The following is a 21,764-nucleotide window of genomic DNA, read 5'->3' on the forward strand; positions in this document are numbered from 1 at the left end:
ACATCGCGTTAACGAGCGAATAATGCCAGGCGACCAAATGGCCCGGACGTCAGGGGACAGAGACCCCCAACCCCATTTACGTGCCCCGAACCCGACGGCAGCGAAAATACACCGAGGGGGCAAATAATTTTATTTAATGCCCCCCAACAATAAAATAATAAAAACGCCATTAATAACTCAAACGTAATCAAACGTATTAAACAAAGTAATCGAATATAATAGAGTGCAGGAGACCTCGCTACATATTATAAGGAAAGGCCGGGGGTCTCGATGGGTATTATAAGGAAAGGCTGGGGGGTCTCGATACGTATTATAAGGAAAGGCTGGGGGTCTCGCTACGTATTATAAGGAAAGGCCGGGGGTCTCGCTACGTATTATAAGGAAAGGCCGGGGGTCTCGCTACGTATTATAAGGAAAGGCCGGGGGTCTCGATACGTATTATAAGGAAAGGCCGGGGGTCTCGATGTGTATTATAAGGAAAGGCCGGGGGGTCTCACTGCGTATTATAAGGAAAGGCCGGGGGGTCTCGATACGTATTATAAGGAAAGGCTGGGGGTCTCGCTACGTATTATAAGGAAAGGCCGGGGGTCTCGCTACGTATTATAAGGAAAGGCCGGGGGTCTCGATGTGTATTATAAGGAAAGGCCGGGGGTCTCGATGTGTATTATAAGGAAAGGCCGGGGGGTCTCACTGCGTATTATAAGGAAAGGCTGGGGGGTCTCGATACGTATTATAAGGAAAGGCTGGGGGTCTCGCTACGTATTATAAGGAAAGGCCGGGGGTCTCGCTACGTATTATAAGGAAAGGCCGGGGGTCTCGATACGTATTATAAGGAAAGGCCGGTGGTCTCGCTACGTATTATAAGGAAAGGCCGGGGGTCTCGATACGTATTATAAGGAAAGGCCGGGGGTCTCGATGTGTATTATAAGGAAAGGCCGGGGGGTCTCACTGCGTATTATAAGGAAAGGCCGGGGGGTCTCGATACGTATTATAAGGAAAGGCCGGGGGTCTCGCTACGTATTATAAGGAAAGGCCGGGGGTCTCGCTACGTATTATAAGGAAAGGCCGGGGGTCTCGCTACGTATTATAAGGAAAGGCCGGGGGTCTCGCTACGTATTATAAGGAAAGGCCGGGGGTCTCGCTGCGTATTATAAGGGTCATAGGCTTAGACGGAATGGAAGGAACCTTTACTTTACTGAGAGGGGGTGGATAAGTGGAACAGCCTCCCAGCAGAAGTGGTAGAGGGTAATACAGTGAGGGGATTAAACATGCGCGGAATCTAAGACGAGACCAACGACTGATTAAGGTTTGAGTCGTTACTGTAATTGTTTTATTTGCGTGACATTTGAGGATTTGTCCGTGGATTTAAGCGTTAATGAGTGAATTAAAGTATTAAGAGACGTGCAGCTGCCCCCCCCGGGGTAAGAAGGTGTGAATGGGGGAATCTGGCAGAGCTCCGCCGCGGTCACATCGCCCCCTGGTGTACAACCAGCAGAATGCACGTCAGTTTCACGCTATTCTAATACAGGGCACAGGGTACCAGGGCTGCCATCAGGGGGTACAACCAGTAACTGGTAAACTCTGCCTTCTTTAGACGTCGGGGCAGATAATATACCCCATGCGGGGCAGCAACCCGCAGATAGCGTCTATTAAAAGTTTGTCTCCTGCACCAAAAAGCATTGGGGGTCTTCTGGGGTCTGCAGCCAATTAACCCCCATTGACAGCTACCATGGAGTTGAGGCAGAAAGCTCTTCTCTGGTCCTCCAGCTCTCCGTCCGGGAAGCGGCCCCTTATTTTTCTGAATAAGAACATTCATAACGCTTCTGCCCCGTCTGCAGCATGAGAAAGAATCTCAACGCATGCATCAGACTATTCCGTGCCCGGGATGCGCCCCCTGCTGGCTGGGGTAATAAGTCTTGCTTCCTTTTATTACTGGTGATTGTTATTACTTCCTATAGCACCAACATATTCCGCAGCGCTGTATAGCAGTGACCCCCGTAACCTCCCCCATTGTGACTCTCAGCACTCCTGCCAGCGAGGGGTTACAGAGCAGAACGCGTTGGGCCGGCAGCTTATCTCGCTGATTGGAGTTTGGCGCAGTTCCCGGGTTTATAACGGGTTACAGCAGGTTACACCGCGCCCCGAGAGCGCTGATACCCCGGGCGGGGGCAAAGTGTTCTGGTTTACACCGTGAGCGGGGGGGGGGGGGGGGTGAACCTCACTGGGGGCCGGCGGACAAGAACCGGGGAGGGGTTTTATTTATATATATATGTATATATGGTATATATAAAAATCTCTTTTACTCCCACTCCCAGGACTAGTTCTCTACTTAGAGAGCCAGGTTACAGTAATATAGAGCGGTAAAAACCTAAATCTGTAATTAATTCCCTAATAATCCCCCCCCCCATTCCAATAGTAAAAGTGATGGAAACATTTCTTAGAAGCCCGCAGAGGGGCGGGGGGGGGGTGCAGTACACACCCTGACAGGCACACAAAGGGTTAACTTTGATAGTTGAGGTGAACAGAATCCAGGCAGAGAATACCCAGCCTCAAGTACAGCACCGGTTCAGGACTCGCTGGTGCGCCCACCTCCCAGAGTGTGTCTGAGTGTGATGGGAGTCGTGGCACAAAAAGCTAAATCAGTCCTTTAAATGGACACACAAAAAAAAAAAAAAAAACCTCAGGAGTTGCGCCGGCGGAACGCGTTACACGCTGGCAGCGCATGCAGGAGGCACCGGGGCGACTGAACGCGGCAACAAAATAAACTTCTATCTACACTCAGATCGATCGTCAGCTTCTCGGCCCCGGATCGCGCTTCAGAGTAAAAACACCAGACAGTCGTCTCAGTGATTACGCGAGACTTCAACTAAACGAGACGTTAGACGGCGCGACCCCCGCAGCAAAGCATTTCAGCGACTGCTTAAGCCTTAGGACTGCCGCTAGGTAGGAAACACATGGCTGGCACTCCAGGGGTTAAAAGTTACCGCCGCATATACCCCAACGCATCAGAAAGCCGAGTCTTACCCCGCAACCACATCTCACATAAATCCCTCCACGCGTTCAGCTCCGGCCCCCCGCCGTACTTGTGTGATGTTACCAAGGGGGTCCGACGAGACCCCGGCCACGTTTAGCAACCCGAACAAGAATGCACCAAGTCCTTAATCCCTTTCATATGAATGCACGGCGGATGAGACGGGGCCCTTATAACCACCGAAGCGCATCGCGGAGGGGCTCCGGGCCCAGAGACGGAACGCAACAAAGCCCCAAGCGCAAGGGGGGGGGGATATAAAACGAGGAAGGGGTATATAACCAGGGGGTCACCGGGGAACACAAGCGAGCACCACTTACACGACCAGAGCCGTGAGGGGTACAGCCCGACACTCTGTTATAACAAACACGTTACAGGGCAGACTGACTAAAAATAACGAACCGAAAAGATGAAATTTTTTTCCATTTTTAATAAGATTTTTGTTCTTGTTTTATTAGCAGATTTCCGTAGATTTATCTACCAAAAGTAACATAAAAAATAATAAAAACTCTTGACTGGTGATCGTGGGGGCGGGGTGGGGGGAGACCGGAGAGTGGGGAGCGGGCTACGCCGACGGGGGTCAATGGAACCCTTTTCTGCAGACGCTTCCAATGGGAGAATAGTACATGGCTGCGCACGCTGTGCCTTAGTCTAAGTAATGCTGCCCCCCTCTCCCAACAAAAAATAAATTTAACTGCTTGTGGCTTGAAATAGTCGCAGACCATGTGGGCAGCAGCCTCACGGCCAGCAAGAGCCAGTCTGGGAAATCAGAACAAAGCCCTGACTGCGCCCAAAAGCCGTCGGCACCAGAGACATCAACCAAATGTCAGCGTACAGCCTCTCAATAAAGCTTCACATTATTTGAACCCTCGTCCTGGTACCCGCCGGAATTTTCAGGCCGGCACCTGTGTACTAAGGCACTCCAAACAATCTCGGCAGGACGGGGCTCCGTCAGTGGGGGGGGGGGCGGGAGAGAGAAAGGAACGAACGGATTTGGGTGTCAGGAATTTTATAAAAATCATGGAAGAAACTCCTAAAAATGTCTAAAAGTAAAACAAATTTTGGTTTCTTTGCATAACACTAAACCGCCCCCCCCCGGCGTAAGGAGCCCCCTCTCTTTCCTGAGACTCGGCCCATCGATCCATCCAAAGGCGAGATCCCCTCGCAACCCTGCAGAGCATCCCTCCCGCACCCCCCCCCATATAAAAAGACACGAGGCCGATTCAGTGTCAGGACCCACAGGCCACCCTCCCAACCGGACAGGTCCTCCTCACCCCGTCCCCGATCACAGCGCCCGTTCCAGAGACCCGCAGAGCAATGTTCGACAGAGGCGCCCGCCAGCCGCAGACTGCGCTCCCCAGAAGGTGGTTTTAGTCCCGCTGGCACAGAGAGAGGTGAAGGGGAAGAGGCGGCGCCGGGAGTCGTTTAGAGAGATACCGGGAGGAAGTGGTGGAGGCGATGGACTCCGGCCGGGAGGTCACAGGAAGTAGTCGGCGACTGGTTTCTTGGAGGGAATGCCTCTCGTTTCCTGCGGCGCGGCCTCAAAGATGATGAACTCTTTCTGTAGGTGCTCGTCGAGCTCCAGGATGGCAGCTACGTTGCCGCATCTATAGAGAGAAGGAGGAGTGAGAGGCGGGTGGCGGGCAGCACGCAGCGGTGGGCTATACATACATTAAAGACTCACCTATAGCAGTAGTTGGGAGCCGACCACACGGTGAGCACCGTTTCATTGAAATGCCACTTGTAACCCTCCATGACCAGCTGATGCGCGCGGCAGATCATGTCTATGTTGTTCGCGGCATTAAATTGCGCCACCACGTCGCTGCCAAACAGGTAGCCGGCTCCACGCGGACTCACGCCCCAGCCGGTCGTATCTGCAAGGAATAAACCCCGGTCAGTATATCGCATAGCGAGCCCCAGTAACAGCGCTAGCGCCTAAACACAGACACCAGGCAGGACGGGCGCCGCCAGCACAGATACCAGCCAAACGGGACGGGCACCGCCACCACAGGCACCAGCCAAACGGGATGGGCACCGCCACCACAGATACCAGCCAGGCAGGACAGGCGCCAATACAGAGGCACCCAGATACCAGCCAAACGGGCAGCTGCTACCCTGAACCCATCCACCGCCCTCCCTGTACTTACAAAATTAATGACCGGTAAGCCGCTGAATATCCCGTTCTCTCCGGGACTCCGGCTTTAATAGTAGTTTCACCCTCCCTCAGTTTTAATTTGTACCTTATGCAAGAACTAACGGCCCCCCCGTCTTACGGGCCCGCAGTAAAGCACCGCATTAACATTACCTTCAGGATCCGACCAGAGCAAGTCACACATCGGCCCGTCGTGCGGCACTTCCTGCTTGCGATCGATGGTCCGGATCTGGTCGAGCGTTTGGATCGAGGGGGACAGACCGCCATGCACACAGAAGATCTGAGCAAGAGGATGATAAACGACAAGCTGTTCTTACTCCAGAATAAAGAGCACCGGCACAACACCACGGAACCACATAATAAAGACAAGGTAAACGAACCCCCCCCCCACACACACACACACACCGCTTAGCAGAACGCTCCCATCACTACTCCTCACCTTGCCGTCGATGATGGCCGACAGGCTGAGGTAGTCGAAGATCTCTGTGCAGTATCGCCATACTGTCACCGAGCCGTACTTGCGCAGACACTCGTCATAGAAGCCATAGACCTGAGTGATCTGTCGACTCTCGTGGTTCCCACGGATCAGAGTTATCCTGTCTGGGTAGCGGACCTGAAAATAAGGCATTGCACCCGATTACACCGCAGCCGCCTGTAAACGTCACCCAAACCCAGGAGCCCGACCTCTGCCCAGCGTATAACCTCACACGGTTCTCATATCACGCTGTACGGCTGTCCGTAGGACGCCAGCAACAGAAGAGATCATTTTATCATCTAAACAGCAACAACCCCACGGAGAAACAGAACAAGCGGACGCCGCAATCAGTTACCCACCTTCAGGGCGAGGAGGAGCAGGAATGTTTCTACGCTGTAGAATCCTCGATCCACAAAGTCTCCCATGAACAGGTAATTCGTCTCGGGGACATCGCCTCCCACCTGAAACAGGAACACAACGCAGGGAGGATTAGGGGTTAATTAAAGAAGCGCGGAATATAACCTGCCTTGTATAAGGGTCTGGGATATAGTGCAGGAAAGCGAGGGGTCCGGCGAGCAGCAGATTACTTCCCGTCTTCAACAACCTTTCTACAAACCGGGAGCGAGCGCATTAGGAGCGGCAGCAGCCGACACGCAGCACTTACTCTGAACAACTCTTTGAGGTCATAGAACTGGCCGTGGATGTCACCGCACACCTGCAGGAGAAACGCGAGGAAACCGTTACAGGCAGCAGAGAGTTAATGACAATTTCTCGCCTAACCCCATCTTATAAATTATAACAAAGCTCTCCGATATGGGGGGGGGGCGAGACGGGACACAGGGGGACCGGCAGCACTCACCGTGACTGGAGAGTCCACTCTCTGGACGTTACTCTCTTCCACAAGGATCTCTCTGCAAAAGCCAAAACGGAGCGTGGTCAGTCGCCACGTGTCAAAGAACCGCGTGTTTAATCAGACAGACCACGGCTCACGTGGAATGAATTGCTTTTATTACCCAGGATCAAATATTAAGCCAGCGATTAACACGAGGGAGCACTCGGGTGAAGAGCTCCTGAGCAGCGGGCATGCGCGGCTGGCACTCACCGGGCCTTGGCACACAGGGCTTTCACTTCGCTTTCCTTTATGAGTTCGCAGCGTCTCAGCTGCTCGATCTGACGGTCCAGGTCGCTGATCTCCGTCATGGCTCCTTCTCACCGAGCCTCGGTCACCTGAAGAGGAGCAAGAGGTCCAAACAGCGATCATTCATCATATCGGAGAATAAACTCCCACCGCCCGCCCGCTGACACCAGTCTGTAAAATAACTCTTTTGGAGACATTTATCACACTATAACCAGCGCCGCGCAGGAGTACACAACCGGCCCGCCATCCATCGGCACCGGGTTCTAGCGGGAAGAGTAGGGGGTAAATCACCGTCACAGGTAACAAGGTAACGAAGCAGAAGCGTCACGCGTCAGACATGCATCAGCGTTTCGCGGGGAGACCTGAGCCCGACGCGTTTGGAGCGTCACATCTCACGCGGAGATTTATAATTCCCGGCCCTCCCCGCGCATGTTTTCCAGAAGCTCTCCAGGACTTTTGGCCACGTGTCAGACTCTTGATCGAAGATGCAGCTTCTATGTATATCGCTTTCACGAATATTAGAATATGTGGGGGCCACACAGAGCCGGGGGGCCACAGCAAAGCATTACAGTACAAGGCAGCAGCAAAGGACAGCGCGAGCAGCCCCCAGGGGGCACGTTAACAAACAAATTATTCACATCACGTACAGATACCCCGGAGTCCGGCCTCCCTCGGTGATACTAAGCGTTCCTGGGTTAAACGCTCACCCGTTTCCCGACATCACGTTAGCTAATTGGATGGAATCCGAGGAAACGCAGCGGGAGGAAGAATGCCGGGACCCGGGTATAAGCCGGCAGGGCTCTGGGTATCCGGGTATAAGCCGGCAGGGCTCTGGGTATCCGGGTATAAGCCGGCAGGGCTCTGGGTATCCGGGTATAAGCCGGCAGGGCTCTGGGTATCCGGGTATAAGGCGGCAGGGCTCTGGGTATAAGCCGGCAGGGATCTGGGTATCCGGCGGCAGGGCTCTGGGTATCCGGGTATAAGCCGGCCGGGTACAGACCTTATACCCCGGAGCCTTGGTATAAGGAGGCCGGGCACTGATGGGGGTAGAATGGCCAGAATGCCCCTGTATACTGGGTATGTACAATGGCCCGTTATGTGCCCCAGGCATTGGGGTATAAGGCAGGCCAGGCTCTGCGATCGATAGCCGTTTAATGATCGGCTTCGACCGTAACCTAAGTACCGGGACATAAGCCGAGCCCGCACCGCGTTAGCTGTATAATGGGAGAAACTCCCCCGTACACCGGGACCGCGGAATAAGCCAGGCCTTGCGTCGTGTTAGGCGTATAATGGCCGGGATTCCCAGGTTGCTGAGTATAAGCTGGGCCTAGCACCGTATAATGACTTTGACGCCCCGGTATCCCGGGTATAAGACGGGGTTCCCACCATATTAGTCGTAGAATAGCCGAGATTTTCCTGATCTACGGCCCAGGCCTCAGGCTCAAGACGCGCAAGGCCCAGGCCGCTGCCTGGAACTCTCCTGCTGACTCAGGCCGCTCTCCCTCACACCCAAACCGATTACCTGCGGTGGTTCGGGCCTCGGGATGCTGGTGCTTGTCCCGGTCGTATCGGTGTCTCCCGCTTCCTCCTCCGCACACCGAGAGCCCGCTACCGCGAGAGGCTGACGTCAATGCCGCGTCACGCACTGCACAGTCGCTCCTGCGCGCGCTCCTATCGTCACCAGGCAACGGTCCGTGCGCGAGCACGAGGCGGGAAAAGGGCTGTTGTTTGTGGGTGCGTTTGGATTGGAGAACTTTATTGGCAGCAGAGCGCGGACAGCAGCATGTGACTCTGAAACGTCTACAGAGTGGGCGGGGAGCGCAATCACCATGACAACCATAGGAATAGCCCCCCCGAAGTGCATCACGTTCAGCACGTTGCGCTTTATGCGCAACCCGATGCGGAGCCCATTAATAAAAAAGAAAAAGCAGCGATTCTTTGGTAATACGAGCTAAAATATTTATAAAAGCAAAACGTGGAGCTGTTGCCATGTAAACCAAAGAACGTTCCTCGGAAGCTCACAGGAATTGCTCCAGTTTTGTGGCATCGTTTGGGATAAGCAGTCTGCTAATGATAACTACAACTCCCATCATCCGCCTCAGTTGCTGGGAGACTGTCTATAGAAAATGGCCTCAGGATTCCGGTTAGCGCGGCGAGCCGAGTCCGCCGGGCGCCCAGGCAGTGGCCGGCAGTCTGTGCAGCGCGTGGGGAGCAGTTTTTAATGGGTTAATCCGCTGCGGCCAATATGTGCTGTGCGGGAACTATAATGCCCAGTATCCCAGACCGTGCAACGACTATAATGCCAAGTATCCCAGACCGTGCAGGGACTGTAATGCCCAGTATCCCAGACCATGCAAGGACTATAAAGCCCAGTATCCCAGACCGTGCAAGGGCTACAATGCCAAGTATCCCAGACCGTGCAGGGACTGTAATGCCCAGTATCCCAGACCGTGCAAGGACTATAATGCCAAGTATCCCAGACCGTGCAGGGACTGTAATGCCCAGTATCCCAGACCATGCAAGGGCTACAATGCCCAGTATCCCAGACCGTGGAGGGACTATAATGCCCAGTATCCCAGACCATGCAAGGACTATAAAGCCCAGTATCCCAGATCGTGCAGGAGGTCTGTAATGTGAAGTATTCAAGGGCTTCATATTGAATATAATGCCCAATAGCCCTGGGATATGCTACGACAATAATGCCCAGTGTCCCAGATCTTTGCAGAGACTAAAATGCCCAGTATCCCAGAGCTCTCAGTCAGGCCCCGGAGACGTGAGGCATACATATCCCAGAACCCTTTGCAGACGCGTCTCTCTGTGCCACAGACATTGGATCTGGGATAAGTACCCCGGGGGGGGGCAGTGCCCCAGCGGGTCAGAGCCCAGCTTACTGTATTTTTGGTGGTAAATTGTTGTTTTTGAAACATATTACAATATTATCGGTTTCTCTTTTATGATTTATTCTGCTCTAACTCGCCCCATTGGCTGCACAATACTAATTATTTTTATTATCGGTAGAGTTTGCGCCCTAATCCTCATATATTTTGGATTATTTTCTGGTGATTTATACCCAGCACACCAAGCCATAGCTGTACACTGTCATGTTCTAGCCTTGGGTAGTCCCAATCACCCCAAGAATGCACTATGGCTTCATTATATTTCATCATATTGGGCCGGAATCTAACCCCAGAGGGTCGGAGGCTGAGATGGAAGGAAGTTTTACTTTACTGAGAGGGTGGCAGGTAAGTGGAGCAGCCTCCCAGCAGAGGTGGTAGAGGGTAATACAGCGAGGGTATTAAACATGCATGGGATAGACATACGGCTCCTGAATCTAAGACGAGACCGACGACTGATTAAGGTTTGAGTCTTTACAGCAGGAGAAACGGGCGACTAGACGGGGGCCGGCGGGGGCCAATCTGCCGGTGGGGTCCGATACTGAATCCAGTGACGTCGCCTCAGGTTGTATTTACTAGAAGCAGAGCCCGGGCTGCACTGAGGGGCCGGAGTTACCTGGAAAGGTTTATTGAGGGGCTCCCATGTGCACAGTGTCTCGTATCCAGACCCCCCATACCGGTAGAGATCTGCCCGTGGCTGGATTTGGCAGGCACTGTGGATGTGGTACGGACCCCCAAACGCCCCCCTCTCCCTTCCATGCAGTTACCCCGAGGGGCAAGAAGAGGTTCAGACAAACGTCGTGTTTCAGAGATCTGCTTTATTGGGATTTATCCAGCAGCAACACTAATAACGGTGACTCAGAGCTGAGAACGGGTGAACAACATGGACTAAAGCGCAGACGTGAGCACACACTCACACTCACAAGCAGCCCCACACATCGCTCGCTCCCTCCCTCTGCCCGTCCGCTGCGCTCTCTCCCCGGCGGCGGGCTAGCAGGAGGGGGCTTCACAAACTACGTTACACGGAAGCTGCCATCACGGCGACGACGCGACTCCAGCGAAGGACACGGGAAATCAGTAAGCGTGATTCGACACAAACAGGGACTCCCCGGCCGCGGCGCCGGCCTGGCCACTCGGCACGTATTTGCCCTGGCAGGCGAGGCTGTTAGCCTAGGGAGAGAAGAAGAGGTGGCAATTAGGGCATTTAGAAGGCGCCTGTCACAGATCATAGAATATCTACATTCATTAACCTCGCGGAACGATCAGTTGTATTGGGGAGGAATAATTATGCGGATCGTAAAACAGGAAGTTAAGATGGAATACACACGGGGCGGGGTATTATCTCCCATTAGTTAATGTATAGGGGAGAGCGCCTATATGTTTCTCTATCCTCAGGGGCGTGGGAATGGTGGCCCCTAGTGCCCGCCGGCGGTACTGCAGGACCCCCCTGGGCACACGTACCAGCGCACGCTTGGTGTACTCCTCCTGAGCGTTCTTCACGTTCTCCTTCTTGCCACCCCAGGCTTTGAGGGCAGAGGCCTGGAGCGCGCGGCCGTAGGAGAAGGTCAGGGGCCACGGCTTGTGCAGGGGGCAGTTGTTGATTGCGTTCAAGTGAACGGTGGCCTCCTCCTCACTCTGACCTCCGGACAGGAAAGTGATTCCTAGGGGCAAGAAAGATGGCGCGTTATAGACCCCCCCCCAACTACTGTCAATGGCCCCCGGCCGGCCCTCTCGCCCGTACGCCGCGCTCCTCACCGGAGACAGCTGGGGGGACGGTGCGCCTCAGAGCTGTGACTGTGGCCATGGCCACCTCCTCGGGGGAGTACTTCTTGGTGCAGGCGTGTCCAGGGGTCACCATGTTGGGTTTCAGCAGGGTTCCTTCAAGGTAGACATGGTGGTCGCTCAGAGCTTTGTACACGGCGGCCAGGACCTGGCGGGGGGACACAAAGAACCCTCAGCACACCTCGCGGAGCGGCGCGCGGCCGGCCCTCCCTCCAGCCCCCCCGGAAACACGCGTACCTTCTCCGTGACGTACTGGCACCTCTTCAAATCGTGATCACCGTCGGGGAGGACCTCGGGCTCAACGATGGGGACAATCCCGTTCTGGAAAGAGACTCATGAGGGTCAAAAGAGGAAAATAAAGACTACAAGACTGTGGGCTGCCCCCCGGCGCGGAGCGGCTCCCCTCCTCCCGGCAGCTGTACCTGCTGGCAGATGCTGGCGTAGCGGGCCAGCACGTTGGCGTTCTCCAGAATGGCCAGGTGAGACGGCGTGTGCTCGGAGATCTTCAGCACGCAGCGCCACTTGGCAAAGTCAGCGCCGTCCTTCTTGTATTGAGCGCAGCGCTCAGACAGTCCGTCCAGACCTAGAGGGGACAGCAACCCGCGGTCACACACGGTCCATGCGCAACCCAATTACCGGAGGGACCGACCAATTGGAAAGCTCCATCACACACACACAAGGCGAGGTCATTGACACCAGTGCCACCCCCCCCGACCCACGTCCAGGTCTTCCAACAGCCCCCAAAATATACAGCCGCTCCCCACGTACCCTGAGTGGTGGTTTCTCCGTTGGTTCCGGCCAGGGGGACGACGCCTTTGTCGACCTGGGAATGGGGAGGAAGAACATATGGAAGAGTTACCCCCAAAAGCAGCAGGGCCGCCCTCCGTCCCACCCACACGTCCAGCCGCCATCTCTCACCTTGATGCCAACGATGGCGCCTTTGTCCTTGATGACTTTGGTGAAGGGGGTGCCGTCGTCGGTCTTGTGGTAGAGGGTCTCGTGGAAGAGGATGACGCCGCCGATGCAGGGGTTCACCCTCTGGTCGGCCGTGAAGAGGAGCTGGCGGTAGAAGCGGCGGTTCTCCTCGGTGTTCTCGGCTCCGATGGAGCTCAGGCGCTTGGCGATGCTTCCTGGAGACAGGATGTAGATTTCATAAGTGTATGATGACATCATACCGCGACTTTCGCTACGGTGACATCAGTAAGCCCACGTTCAGGGGCCACACTAACCTGTGGACTCATCGGCGGCCAGGATGCCCTTGCCAGTGGCTACAATGCGTGTGGCGATGCCATGGAGCTCCTTCTTCTGCTCTGCGGTCAGTGCGGGGTATTCGTGAGGCATGGTGCAACGTTCTGCGGGGCAAGAGGGAGGGAGCGTTAAGAGTTGGGGGGAGAGAGGTAAGCGGGGAGGGGAGAGAGGTAAGCGGGGAGGGGAGAGGGCACGCTACGCCGCTCAGATTTATGTACAGAAGGTGTGGCGTGTGCCAACCTGCGCAAACACGTCTTGGGCACGCCTAGAGTGTGTTAGCGACGAGACCAGCAACCATTAACCCCTTGTCTGCTGCACCGATAAACCATCAAATGCTAGAATCTGCCGATTAACCCCCTCTCACCCCAAGGGGGCACACAGGTTGCGTAATTAGTCCCCGCAGGTCTGCTGGATGTCTGGGGACGGTCTGTGATGTCACAGCTGTATTGATATTACATGCCCCATCCCCCACCGGGGTATTAAAATAAACTACCCCACCACACCCCCGAGGTGTAATATGCAGATAAGCACTGGGGACACATCGACCGCCAGTCAAGGTGAGTTAAAGGACAGACGGCCGTCTGCAGAGGCACAGACCCCAGGCCCCATAGGCAAAAATAACGAAGAGGGGCAAGTACCCTTAGGCATCCCCAGCACTGCAATGAGCATCTGATCCCCTGGATGGGAAAGGGTTAAATCTTACACATTCTCGCTCAGTATTTCCCAAAGCAGGAGGGGGGGGGCATTTCCTTCTCTATTACACGGAAATGATGAAGCAAAAATGCCCTCAATAAGCAGGGCAGAAAAACCCGGGGGCAGAAAACCCAGGGGGGGGGGACGCAGGCGTTACGTAAACGCAGCAGGACTGCAGAATACCCCTCTGCACCAGGCACTATTAACCCTTTCTGACAGGAGCCCCCTTTCCCACCGGGAACCTCCAGAACAGAGAAATCAACCCATTCACCGCCAGCAACCTCAAAGAAATAGTCCTATTAACCCATTCCGCGCCGGAAATGTATGCAACACAGTGATATTAACCCCTTTTTCCCTGCTACAAACCCACAAGACATAGTTCTACTAACCCAATACCTGCCTCTGATCTACTGGATATTGAGTTAACCCTTTTCCTTCCAGTATTCTACAGAAATCCGTTAGATTAACCCTTTCAATGCGAGGAATCTAAAAAACATTGGAATATTAACCCCTTCCCTACACTTTAGCGATCTCCTCTCCCCAATGAGCAAGCTGTATCCGAGCATCAGTCTACAGGACCGCATTGCACCATTAACCCTTTCAGTAACCGGTTTGTGGGTGTGGAGGCACCGGCTGGATCTCTTTCCATGTCATGCACAGTGCCGTATATCAAGCAGTCAGCCAGATCATAACAAGAGCCCCCCAACCAAGAGTGACACCCCACCAACCCCTGCAGTGACACCCCAACTCCTCCAATACAGACCACCTGCCCTCAACCACCCTGCATCCGCTGCCCCCCCCCCCGCCCATCACCTGTCCTCCACCCAGGGATACTCTGCCCCCCCATCAATCCTCCAAACTGCACCGTCCTCTGCCCCATCATGCCTCAGCTCCTACTTTCTGCCCCAACGGAGCCCATCGACCCTCTCAGCATGTTTTACCTCAGCACCCCCTTCCTCTCATCTCTGCCCTCCATCCTCACACCCCTTTCTCTCTTTACCATCGGAACAGTCTGCCTCCTTTGCCTGAGTTAGGGGGTCTTTATTGCCCCTTTTTACACCCCACTAGTCCTGGTCCCCCGGTTAACCCTCCGCACGCAGCCCCGAGCTCTCACCTCCTCTCCGTTCTCAGGCGAAATGATCCCTAACGCTGTAAATCAGAACGTCACGTACCACCGGAAGGGGGCGGTGCTGATCTTAAAGGGCCCGGGATCCCTCTGTGAGGAGAGTGATGGTGAAGGTCACGCAGCTCCCCCACCCTGACACCCGGCATTACACGCACGACAGTGACCCAGACCCACGCACACCCAACACGCCGTATACATGCTATATTTATTACGTGAAAACATACAATGCATGTATGACACACACGTCACGCAGTACACTGAGTCACACGCAGGACGTGACAGGAATCACATCTGATGCAATTACATGTCAGCCAGGGGCCGGCCCCCTGTACCCCTCCAGCCGAGCATCTCACCTCACCGATAGGGACAGAGCATCTCACCCCACCATCATGGGCAGAGCATCTCACCCCACTTACAGGAGCAGAGCATCTCACCCCACTAACAGGAGCAGAGCATCTCACCCCACTAACAGGAGCATAGCATCTCACCCCACCGATAGGGACAGAGCATCTCACCCCACTAACAGGAGCAGAGCATCTCACCCCACTAACAGGAGCATAGCATCTCACCTCACCGATAGGGACAGAGCATCTCACCCCACCATCATGGGCAGAGCATCTCACCCCACTTACAGGAGCAGAGCATCTCACCCCACTAACAGGAGCAGAGCATCTCACCCCACTAACAGGGGCAAAGCATCTCACCCCACTAACAGGGGCAAAGCATCTCACCCCACTAACAGGAGCAGAGCATCTCACCCCACTAACAGGAGCATAGCATCTCACCCCACCGATAGGGACAGAGCATCTCACCCCACCATCATGGGCAGAGCATCTCACCCCACTTACAGGAGCAGAGCATCTCACCCGACTAACAGGGGCAAAGCATCTCACCCCACTAACAGGGGCAAAGCATCTCACCCCACTAACAGGAGCAGAGCATCTCACCCCACTAAGATAAGCAGAGCATCTCACCCCACTAACAGGAGCAGAGCATCTCACCTCACTAAGATAAGCAGAGCATCTCACCCCACTAAGATAAGCAGTGCATCTCACCCCACTAAGATAAGCAGAGCATCTCACCCCACTAAGATAAGCAGAGCATCTCACTCGAGTAACATCTCAACGTTTTAACAAGAGTGAGATGCAGAACATCTCATCTGTCACTAGTGATGAGCTGAACGCCCCCGCAGCACACGGTGTGGCTTCGCCGGTTACCCCCGGGGTAGGATGTGGACTTCATACCAGATCATGTCCCTCGGAGTAAAATAAACCCGGTAAGCGGGTCGGTGACGAGGGGAAGAATTTTAAAAGATTTATTAATATTGGGCGGTAAAAAGGATGTGCGTTGGCCGGGAATCGAACCCGGGTCAACTGCTTGGAAGGCAGCTATGCTCACCACTATACCACCAACGCTGCACGGAGGCCTCAGCCGCCTGAGAGTACCTCATACCCGGCAAGGGGACAACACGTGACCTGCTCTTATTAGTTATTATTAATATTATTATTATTACATGTAGCTGCTGAGCTGGAGGTAGTAGATACAGGGTATTAAGGTAAGTATTTATGGCACAGGCCAGGTTAAGGGTAAATAGAGGGGGGGGTCTGGGCAGGTGGTGGGGGGCAGCTGGCGTGGCAGGGTTAGGGGGTGCAGAGCTCCTGGCCGCCAGCATCTGCCGGGGTGAGAGAAACCGATCCCACAGGCCTGAAATAGCCCTGACCTTTACAGAGAGGCAGCTGCCGGTCACGGTCAACACGTGTGTGACAGGAATGCCCGTGTGTGTGACAGGAATGCCCGGGGGCATCTATGTGTTACTGCCCCAAACCCGGGCAGCGCAGGGATTTTATTCTGAGTGTGTAACGTGTTCTGTTGCATGTTACGTGTTCTGTTGCACGTGTGCTGAGAAGTCTCGTATGTTGTATGAGCCGTTGAGCCGGGGCATGTGCCTGCAGAATTTGACCCCAGGGCCTTTTAAAAATGAACAATAGGTGCCGTCTGGACCTGCCCCGGGTGATCAGCGAAGCGTCCTGACCGGATTAAACACCCCGCCGGGAATCCGCCAGAGTCAGCGGGAAACGTCTGGACAGACAGAGTGGCAGAGAGGCTGATAGACAGACTGATAGACAGGGAGAGTGACAGCCAACAGACAGAGAGACAGCCAACAGACTGACAGGGAGAGTGACAGTCAACAGACAGAGAGACAGCCAACAGACTGACAGGGAGAGTGACAACCGAGAGACAGACAGACAGACTGACAGGGAGAGTGACAACCAACAGACAGACAGGGAGAGTGACAGCCAACAGACAGAGAGACAGACAGAGAGACAGCCAACAAACTGACAGGGAGAGTGACAGCCAACAGACAGCGAGACAGCCAACAGACTGCCAGGGAGAGTGACAGCCAACAGAGAGACAGACAGAGAGACAGCCAACAGACTGACAGGGAGAGTGACAGCCAACAGAGAGACAGCCAACAGACTGCCAGGGAGAGTGACAGCCAACAGACAGGGAGAGAGACAGCCAACAGAGAGAGCGAGACAGACAGAAGGACAGAGAAGCCTCATCAGGACACACACATAAAACCTTCACCCGCTAGTCCGTGTCGTTAACCCTTTCAGTGTTACAGTGGTTGATCTTGCTGACACTGAAAGGGTTAACCCCCCCAACTTTCTTTGGCCATTTCTATAAAACATTTTGGCAGGGAGTGGGCTGTGCTCAGCAGTAATTACGGTAGCTCTCAATTCTAGTAATTACGGTAGCCATGTGTGTGACAGAGCTCACGTAGCCCACTCGCACGTACACAGAGACCCCCCTGTACCCACGTCAGACAGCCCGGGGGGCACGTGAGGGCACACGCCGAAGAAAGCACCATTCATTACATATATGTTTAAAAACACTCTATAAAATATTACTATTATTTATTGATTTATATAGCGCCGTCATATACCGCAGCGCTGTCAGCTGACGGCATAGAAGTTCATGAAAGGGAATGACTATTTTATTAATGACATCATCAGCTCTGCCCAACAAAACCCTACTTAGTGTTTCCCCGCAGCGTGTATTGGGTTAACTTTACTGACACCCCTGTCCCTTACCCCGTAGCCCCTCCCTCATTATTTAATTACCCCTTCCCATAGAGAGCCTTGGCTCCTCGCATCTCTTTCCTAATCGCGGCTTAGACTGCGAGCTTCTATGGTTCGCCCCATTTGTGTTAAGAGGTCCCGGCTACATTATGAGTCTATAAATGATACTAAGGGGTTAATTAATATAAATTATATATTAATATTAAAATATCTTATCCCTCTTATTAAAACATTTTCTTCACATTGAGGTTCCTTAAAGTACCCTGGGGGTCTCCCAGACCCCTCCCCCACCTTGTGACACCATACTGGGGGTACAGTGTCATTTACCCCCCCCCCCATCTGATCACACCCCCCTGTCCCCCTTACCTGGGGTCTCTGCAGATAGGCGGTGGGGAGACTCTCAACTCTGAGTGGCCGCTCTTGGTGCCCCGGGGTGGTTTATAAACCCTCCTGCCCCGGAGTGCGTGTGCCTGACCTTCACTAACAACCCCTGACCTTTCCCATCCGGCTAAATATAGAAACCCGGCCCCCGCTATGTGAAACCGGAGAGACTGACATTCACAGGACGGAGGGCTATATTCACCAAGGTGAGGAGCGACCTGACCCCCGACGCATCATTAACCCCTACATTACATACAGACCCGCCGCTGCCTGACCAGTCCTGATAACGCAGTCACATCCCCTACATTACATACAGACCCGGCGCTGTCTGACCAGTCCTGATAACGCAGTCACCCCCCCTACATTACATACAGACCCGCCGCTGCCTGACCAGTCCTGATAACGCAGTCACATCCCCTACATTACATACAGACCCGCCGCTGTCTGACCAGTCCTGATAACGCAGTCACATCCCCTACATTACATACAGACCCGCCGCTGTCTGACCAGTCCTGATAACGCAGTCACATCCCCTACATTACATACAGACCCGCCGCTGTCTGACCAGTCCTGATAACGCAGTCACATCCCCTACATTACATACAGACCCGCCGCTGTCTGACCAGTCCTGATAACGCGGTCACATCCCCTACATTACATACAGCCCCGGCGCTGTCTGACCAGTCCTGATAACGCAGTCACATCCCCTACATTACATACAGCCCCGCCGCTGTCTGACCAGTCCTGATACCACAGTCACATCCCCTACATTACATACAGCCCCGCCGCTGTCTGACCAGTCCTGATACCACAGTCACATCCCCTACATTACATACAGCCCCGCCGCTGTCTGACCAGTCCTGATAACGCAGTCACATCCCCTACATTACATACAGCCCCGCCGCTGTCTGACCAGTCCTGATAACGCAGTCACATCCCCTACATTACATACAGACCCGCCGCTGTCTGACCAGTCCTGATAACGCAGTCACATCCCCTACATTACATACAGCCCCGCCGCTGTCTGACCAGTCCTGATAACGCAGTCACATCCCCTACATTACATACAGCCCCGCCGCTGTCTGACCAGTCCTGATAACGCAGTCACATCCCCTACATTACATACAGACCCGCCGCTGTCTGACCAGTCCTGATAACGCAGTGACATCCCCTACATTACATACAGCCCCGCCGCTGTCTGACCAGTCCTGATAACGCAGTCACATCCCCTACATTACATACAGACCCGCCGCTGTCTGACCAGTCCTGATAACGCAGTCACATCCCCTACATTACATACAGCCCCGCCGCTGTCTGACCAGTCCTGATAACGCGATCACATCCCCTACATTACATACAGACCCGCCGCTGTCTGACCAGTCCTGATAACGCAGTCACATCCCCTACATTACATACAGACCCGCCGCTGTCTGACAAGTCCTGATAACGCAGTGACATCCCCTACATTACATACAGCCCCGCCGCTGTCTGACCAGTCCTGATAACGCAGTGACATCCCCTACATTACATACAGCCCCGCGCTGTCTCTGTATAATAACCCGCAGCGGTCTCTCAGGAGGTATTACGGATGCACCTTCCATCTCTTCCAGTTAATTAGATTAATTTACAAGCTGCGCCCGTCCTGTTTTTTCCCAGAGGGCCGACGCTGATCTCTGCACATTATGCCCTGAAGATATTTTTATTGTGCTTAATACCAACTCATCTGGGTTGCCCGTCCCAGCGCGGCGTCTCAGCGGTAATTTAATAAAATCATTCAAAAGTTGTTGGTTTTGGGTTTTTTAAAAACTCTGAAATTTAATTTAAAAATGAAATGAAAATAAATGGCACTCCTGCCAGGCTTAACCCTTTACATCCAGCGCCGGAGGTGCGAGGAGTTTGTTGCCTTTGCCATGTAAGGCATTTTTGGAGGAAGGTTAACCCCTTCCCTGCTGGGTTGCCCATTATACTTAGTTATATCAGGGCAAAGGGTCACCTCTGGGGCAAAGTTAAAAATATTGCAGGGTGTTTAAAGGGCAGCTTTTCGCAGGGTACATATGACAGACGTGGCGGGTGACATTTAGAGACAGACGAGGCGGCCACAGGCGAAAAAAATATCTTCACGGGTTAAAAACTCACAGCTGAGGGGTCAGAGGGGTAAATCGGGACCCCCTGCAAAGGCATAACAGAGGAGAGTATGTTCACTAACGACTCCCTTTGGCCATGAGAGATATTGGGGGTGATTTATTAAAAGCCCCTCTGGTGGAGATTGGAGTCTTTGGTTGAAGACGATACCTCTTATTGGTGTCTTCTTCACTTTTATCTGAAGGAGAGACCACTGAGGTCCCAAAACTGATCTATGACGGCCAAACGAAATGTATCGCCTTCAGATAAAGACCCAGCCTTCTCTGCATAAAGCCGCCGGGGGCAGATCCCGGGGGCCGGGCAATTCTACTTGTTACTGTGGTTAGAAGAGCACTTTGTATCAGAAATGATCGTTAGAATCCCGAGTCGCGCTCTGTGCTGTCGAAATAGAATATTTTGAGCATCTCAGTGTAGTAGCATACCTCCCAAGTATCCCTGTTTAGCTAAGCAAGTCCCTCTCCCAAACCCTTGTGCCCCCCCCGATGCCCCTCTTTTCTAGGAGGTCAGAATGTTTGCTGGGGATGAGGGCATCGCAGGGTTCTACAGCCCTAAAAGCCCCGATAATGTGTATAGAAACAGCAGGAAACGGCTTTATAAATTAAACGGGGTAAATAAAACCCATTATTATTCTAATAAATGCCCAACTCAGTTACACAGATGGGGCTATTTGTGGTCTGGCTCTAGGGAGCACACACACCTGGGAGTGCAGCCCTCACTGCTCCTGGCACTGGGTCACCAGGAGATGAGCCCTGATCACCGAGCCTGTGATCTCTCAGCTACAGGGTGTTATCCTGGGTGAGGCAGGGCTCTTTGGGCCCCCATACATTGGGGAGATGCCAACCCAGCAGGGAGGCTGCAGACTCCCTAATGCACAGAGCCCGCAGTCTCCACAGCGCCACCTGCTGGGCTGAGCTAAGAATGGTAACCGGGAGAAACCGCCCGTTGACCGCTGGTTTTATGCCGTAACAGAATATTTAAAAACAATACAAATCAATTTCCGTTACTAAAAGTAACATTTAGAATCACCAAAACAAACAAAATGTAAAATAATAAAATAAAAAGATGGAGTCGCCCGAACAGGGACTTGAACCCTGGACCCTCAGATTAAAAGTCTGATGCTCTACCGACTGAGCTATCCGGGCTCCATGCGGATTTGTCTCGCAGGATCGCATTTCAGGGAGCTGCTGAGGACTTTAAATTTACCCCGGAACTTCCTGTTAAAAGCCCCCTTTATGGATGTGTTTGAAGAGTGCTTTATTTTTATAGACTTTTAACAAAAATGCTCATTTAAAACTGATTTGCTGTGAATGTTGAGGATCAGATCACTAGGGGTCCTGGGAAGCACTGAGTTCCAGCAGCCACAGTTAAAGCAGTTGCGTCACCACTCACACTCGCACTCAGAAGTGATCTCCAGTCAATGTCGCACACACTCAGCATAATCCCAAACTGAACTCGGCAGAGGGCGATCGCCGGGGGCCAGGGGCCAGATCCGGCCAATATTAACATCAGCAAATCCCCCAGCCAGATATGTATTTACCTTCCGCGGCCTTCAGTTGCCCCCTGCCCCTACATTAAGAGCCATTAACCTCCAGTCAGCCCCAGAGCAGACCTGGGGCCCCTGG

General features: G+C 53.5%; 2 protein-coding genes and 2 non-coding genes across 4 annotated transcripts; all 4 read right to left on the reverse strand.

Annotated features, from left to right (window-relative positions):
- Window positions 1–4,490: 4,490 nt before the first annotated feature.
- Window positions 4,491–8,471, reverse strand: PPP4C (protein phosphatase 4 catalytic subunit). Its single transcript, XM_053470579.1, has 9 exons — window positions 8,316–8,471; window positions 6,758–6,882; window positions 6,515–6,566; window positions 6,320–6,370; window positions 6,015–6,116; window positions 5,620–5,793; window positions 5,334–5,460; window positions 4,713–4,902; window positions 4,491–4,635 (listed from the first exon to the last, which is right to left on the reverse strand). The coding sequence occupies exons 2-9, from the start codon at window positions 6,853–6,855 to the stop codon at window positions 4,506–4,508; spliced, it is 924 nt and encodes a 307-aa protein (XP_053326554.1). The 5' UTR covers window positions 6,856–6,882; window positions 8,316–8,471; the 3' UTR covers window positions 4,491–4,505.
- A 2,016-nt stretch (window positions 8,472–10,487) lies between these two features.
- On the reverse strand, window positions 10,488–18,112 carry ALDOA (aldolase, fructose-bisphosphate A). Its single transcript, XM_053470565.1, has 9 exons — window positions 17,986–18,112; window positions 12,699–12,821; window positions 12,388–12,599; window positions 12,238–12,292; window positions 11,892–12,052; window positions 11,707–11,790; window positions 11,443–11,617; window positions 11,149–11,348; window positions 10,488–10,857 (listed from the first exon to the last, which is right to left on the reverse strand). Exons 2-9 carry the CDS (start codon window positions 12,808–12,810, stop codon window positions 10,762–10,764), a joined length of 1,095 nt encoding a protein of 364 aa, XP_053326540.1. The 5' UTR covers window positions 12,811–12,821; window positions 17,986–18,112; the 3' UTR covers window positions 10,488–10,761.
- On the reverse strand, window positions 15,880–15,951 carry TRNAG-UCC (transfer RNA glycine (anticodon UCC)). The gene has a single exon. It is a non-coding gene; the product is annotated as a tRNA-Gly (tRNA).
- A 3,099-nt stretch (window positions 18,113–21,211) lies between the features above and the next one.
- TRNAK-UUU (transfer RNA lysine (anticodon UUU)) lies at window positions 21,212–21,284 on the reverse strand. Its single transcript has one exon. It is a non-coding gene; the product is annotated as a tRNA-Lys (tRNA).
- Between the last annotated feature and the right edge of the window lie 480 nt (window positions 21,285–21,764).

This window comes from Spea bombifrons, chromosome 7 (genome assembly GCF_027358695.1).
Source record: "Spea bombifrons isolate aSpeBom1 chromosome 7, aSpeBom1.2.pri, whole genome shotgun sequence".
Taxonomy (NCBI): Eukaryota; Metazoa; Chordata; class Amphibia; order Anura; family Pelobatidae; genus Spea; species Spea bombifrons.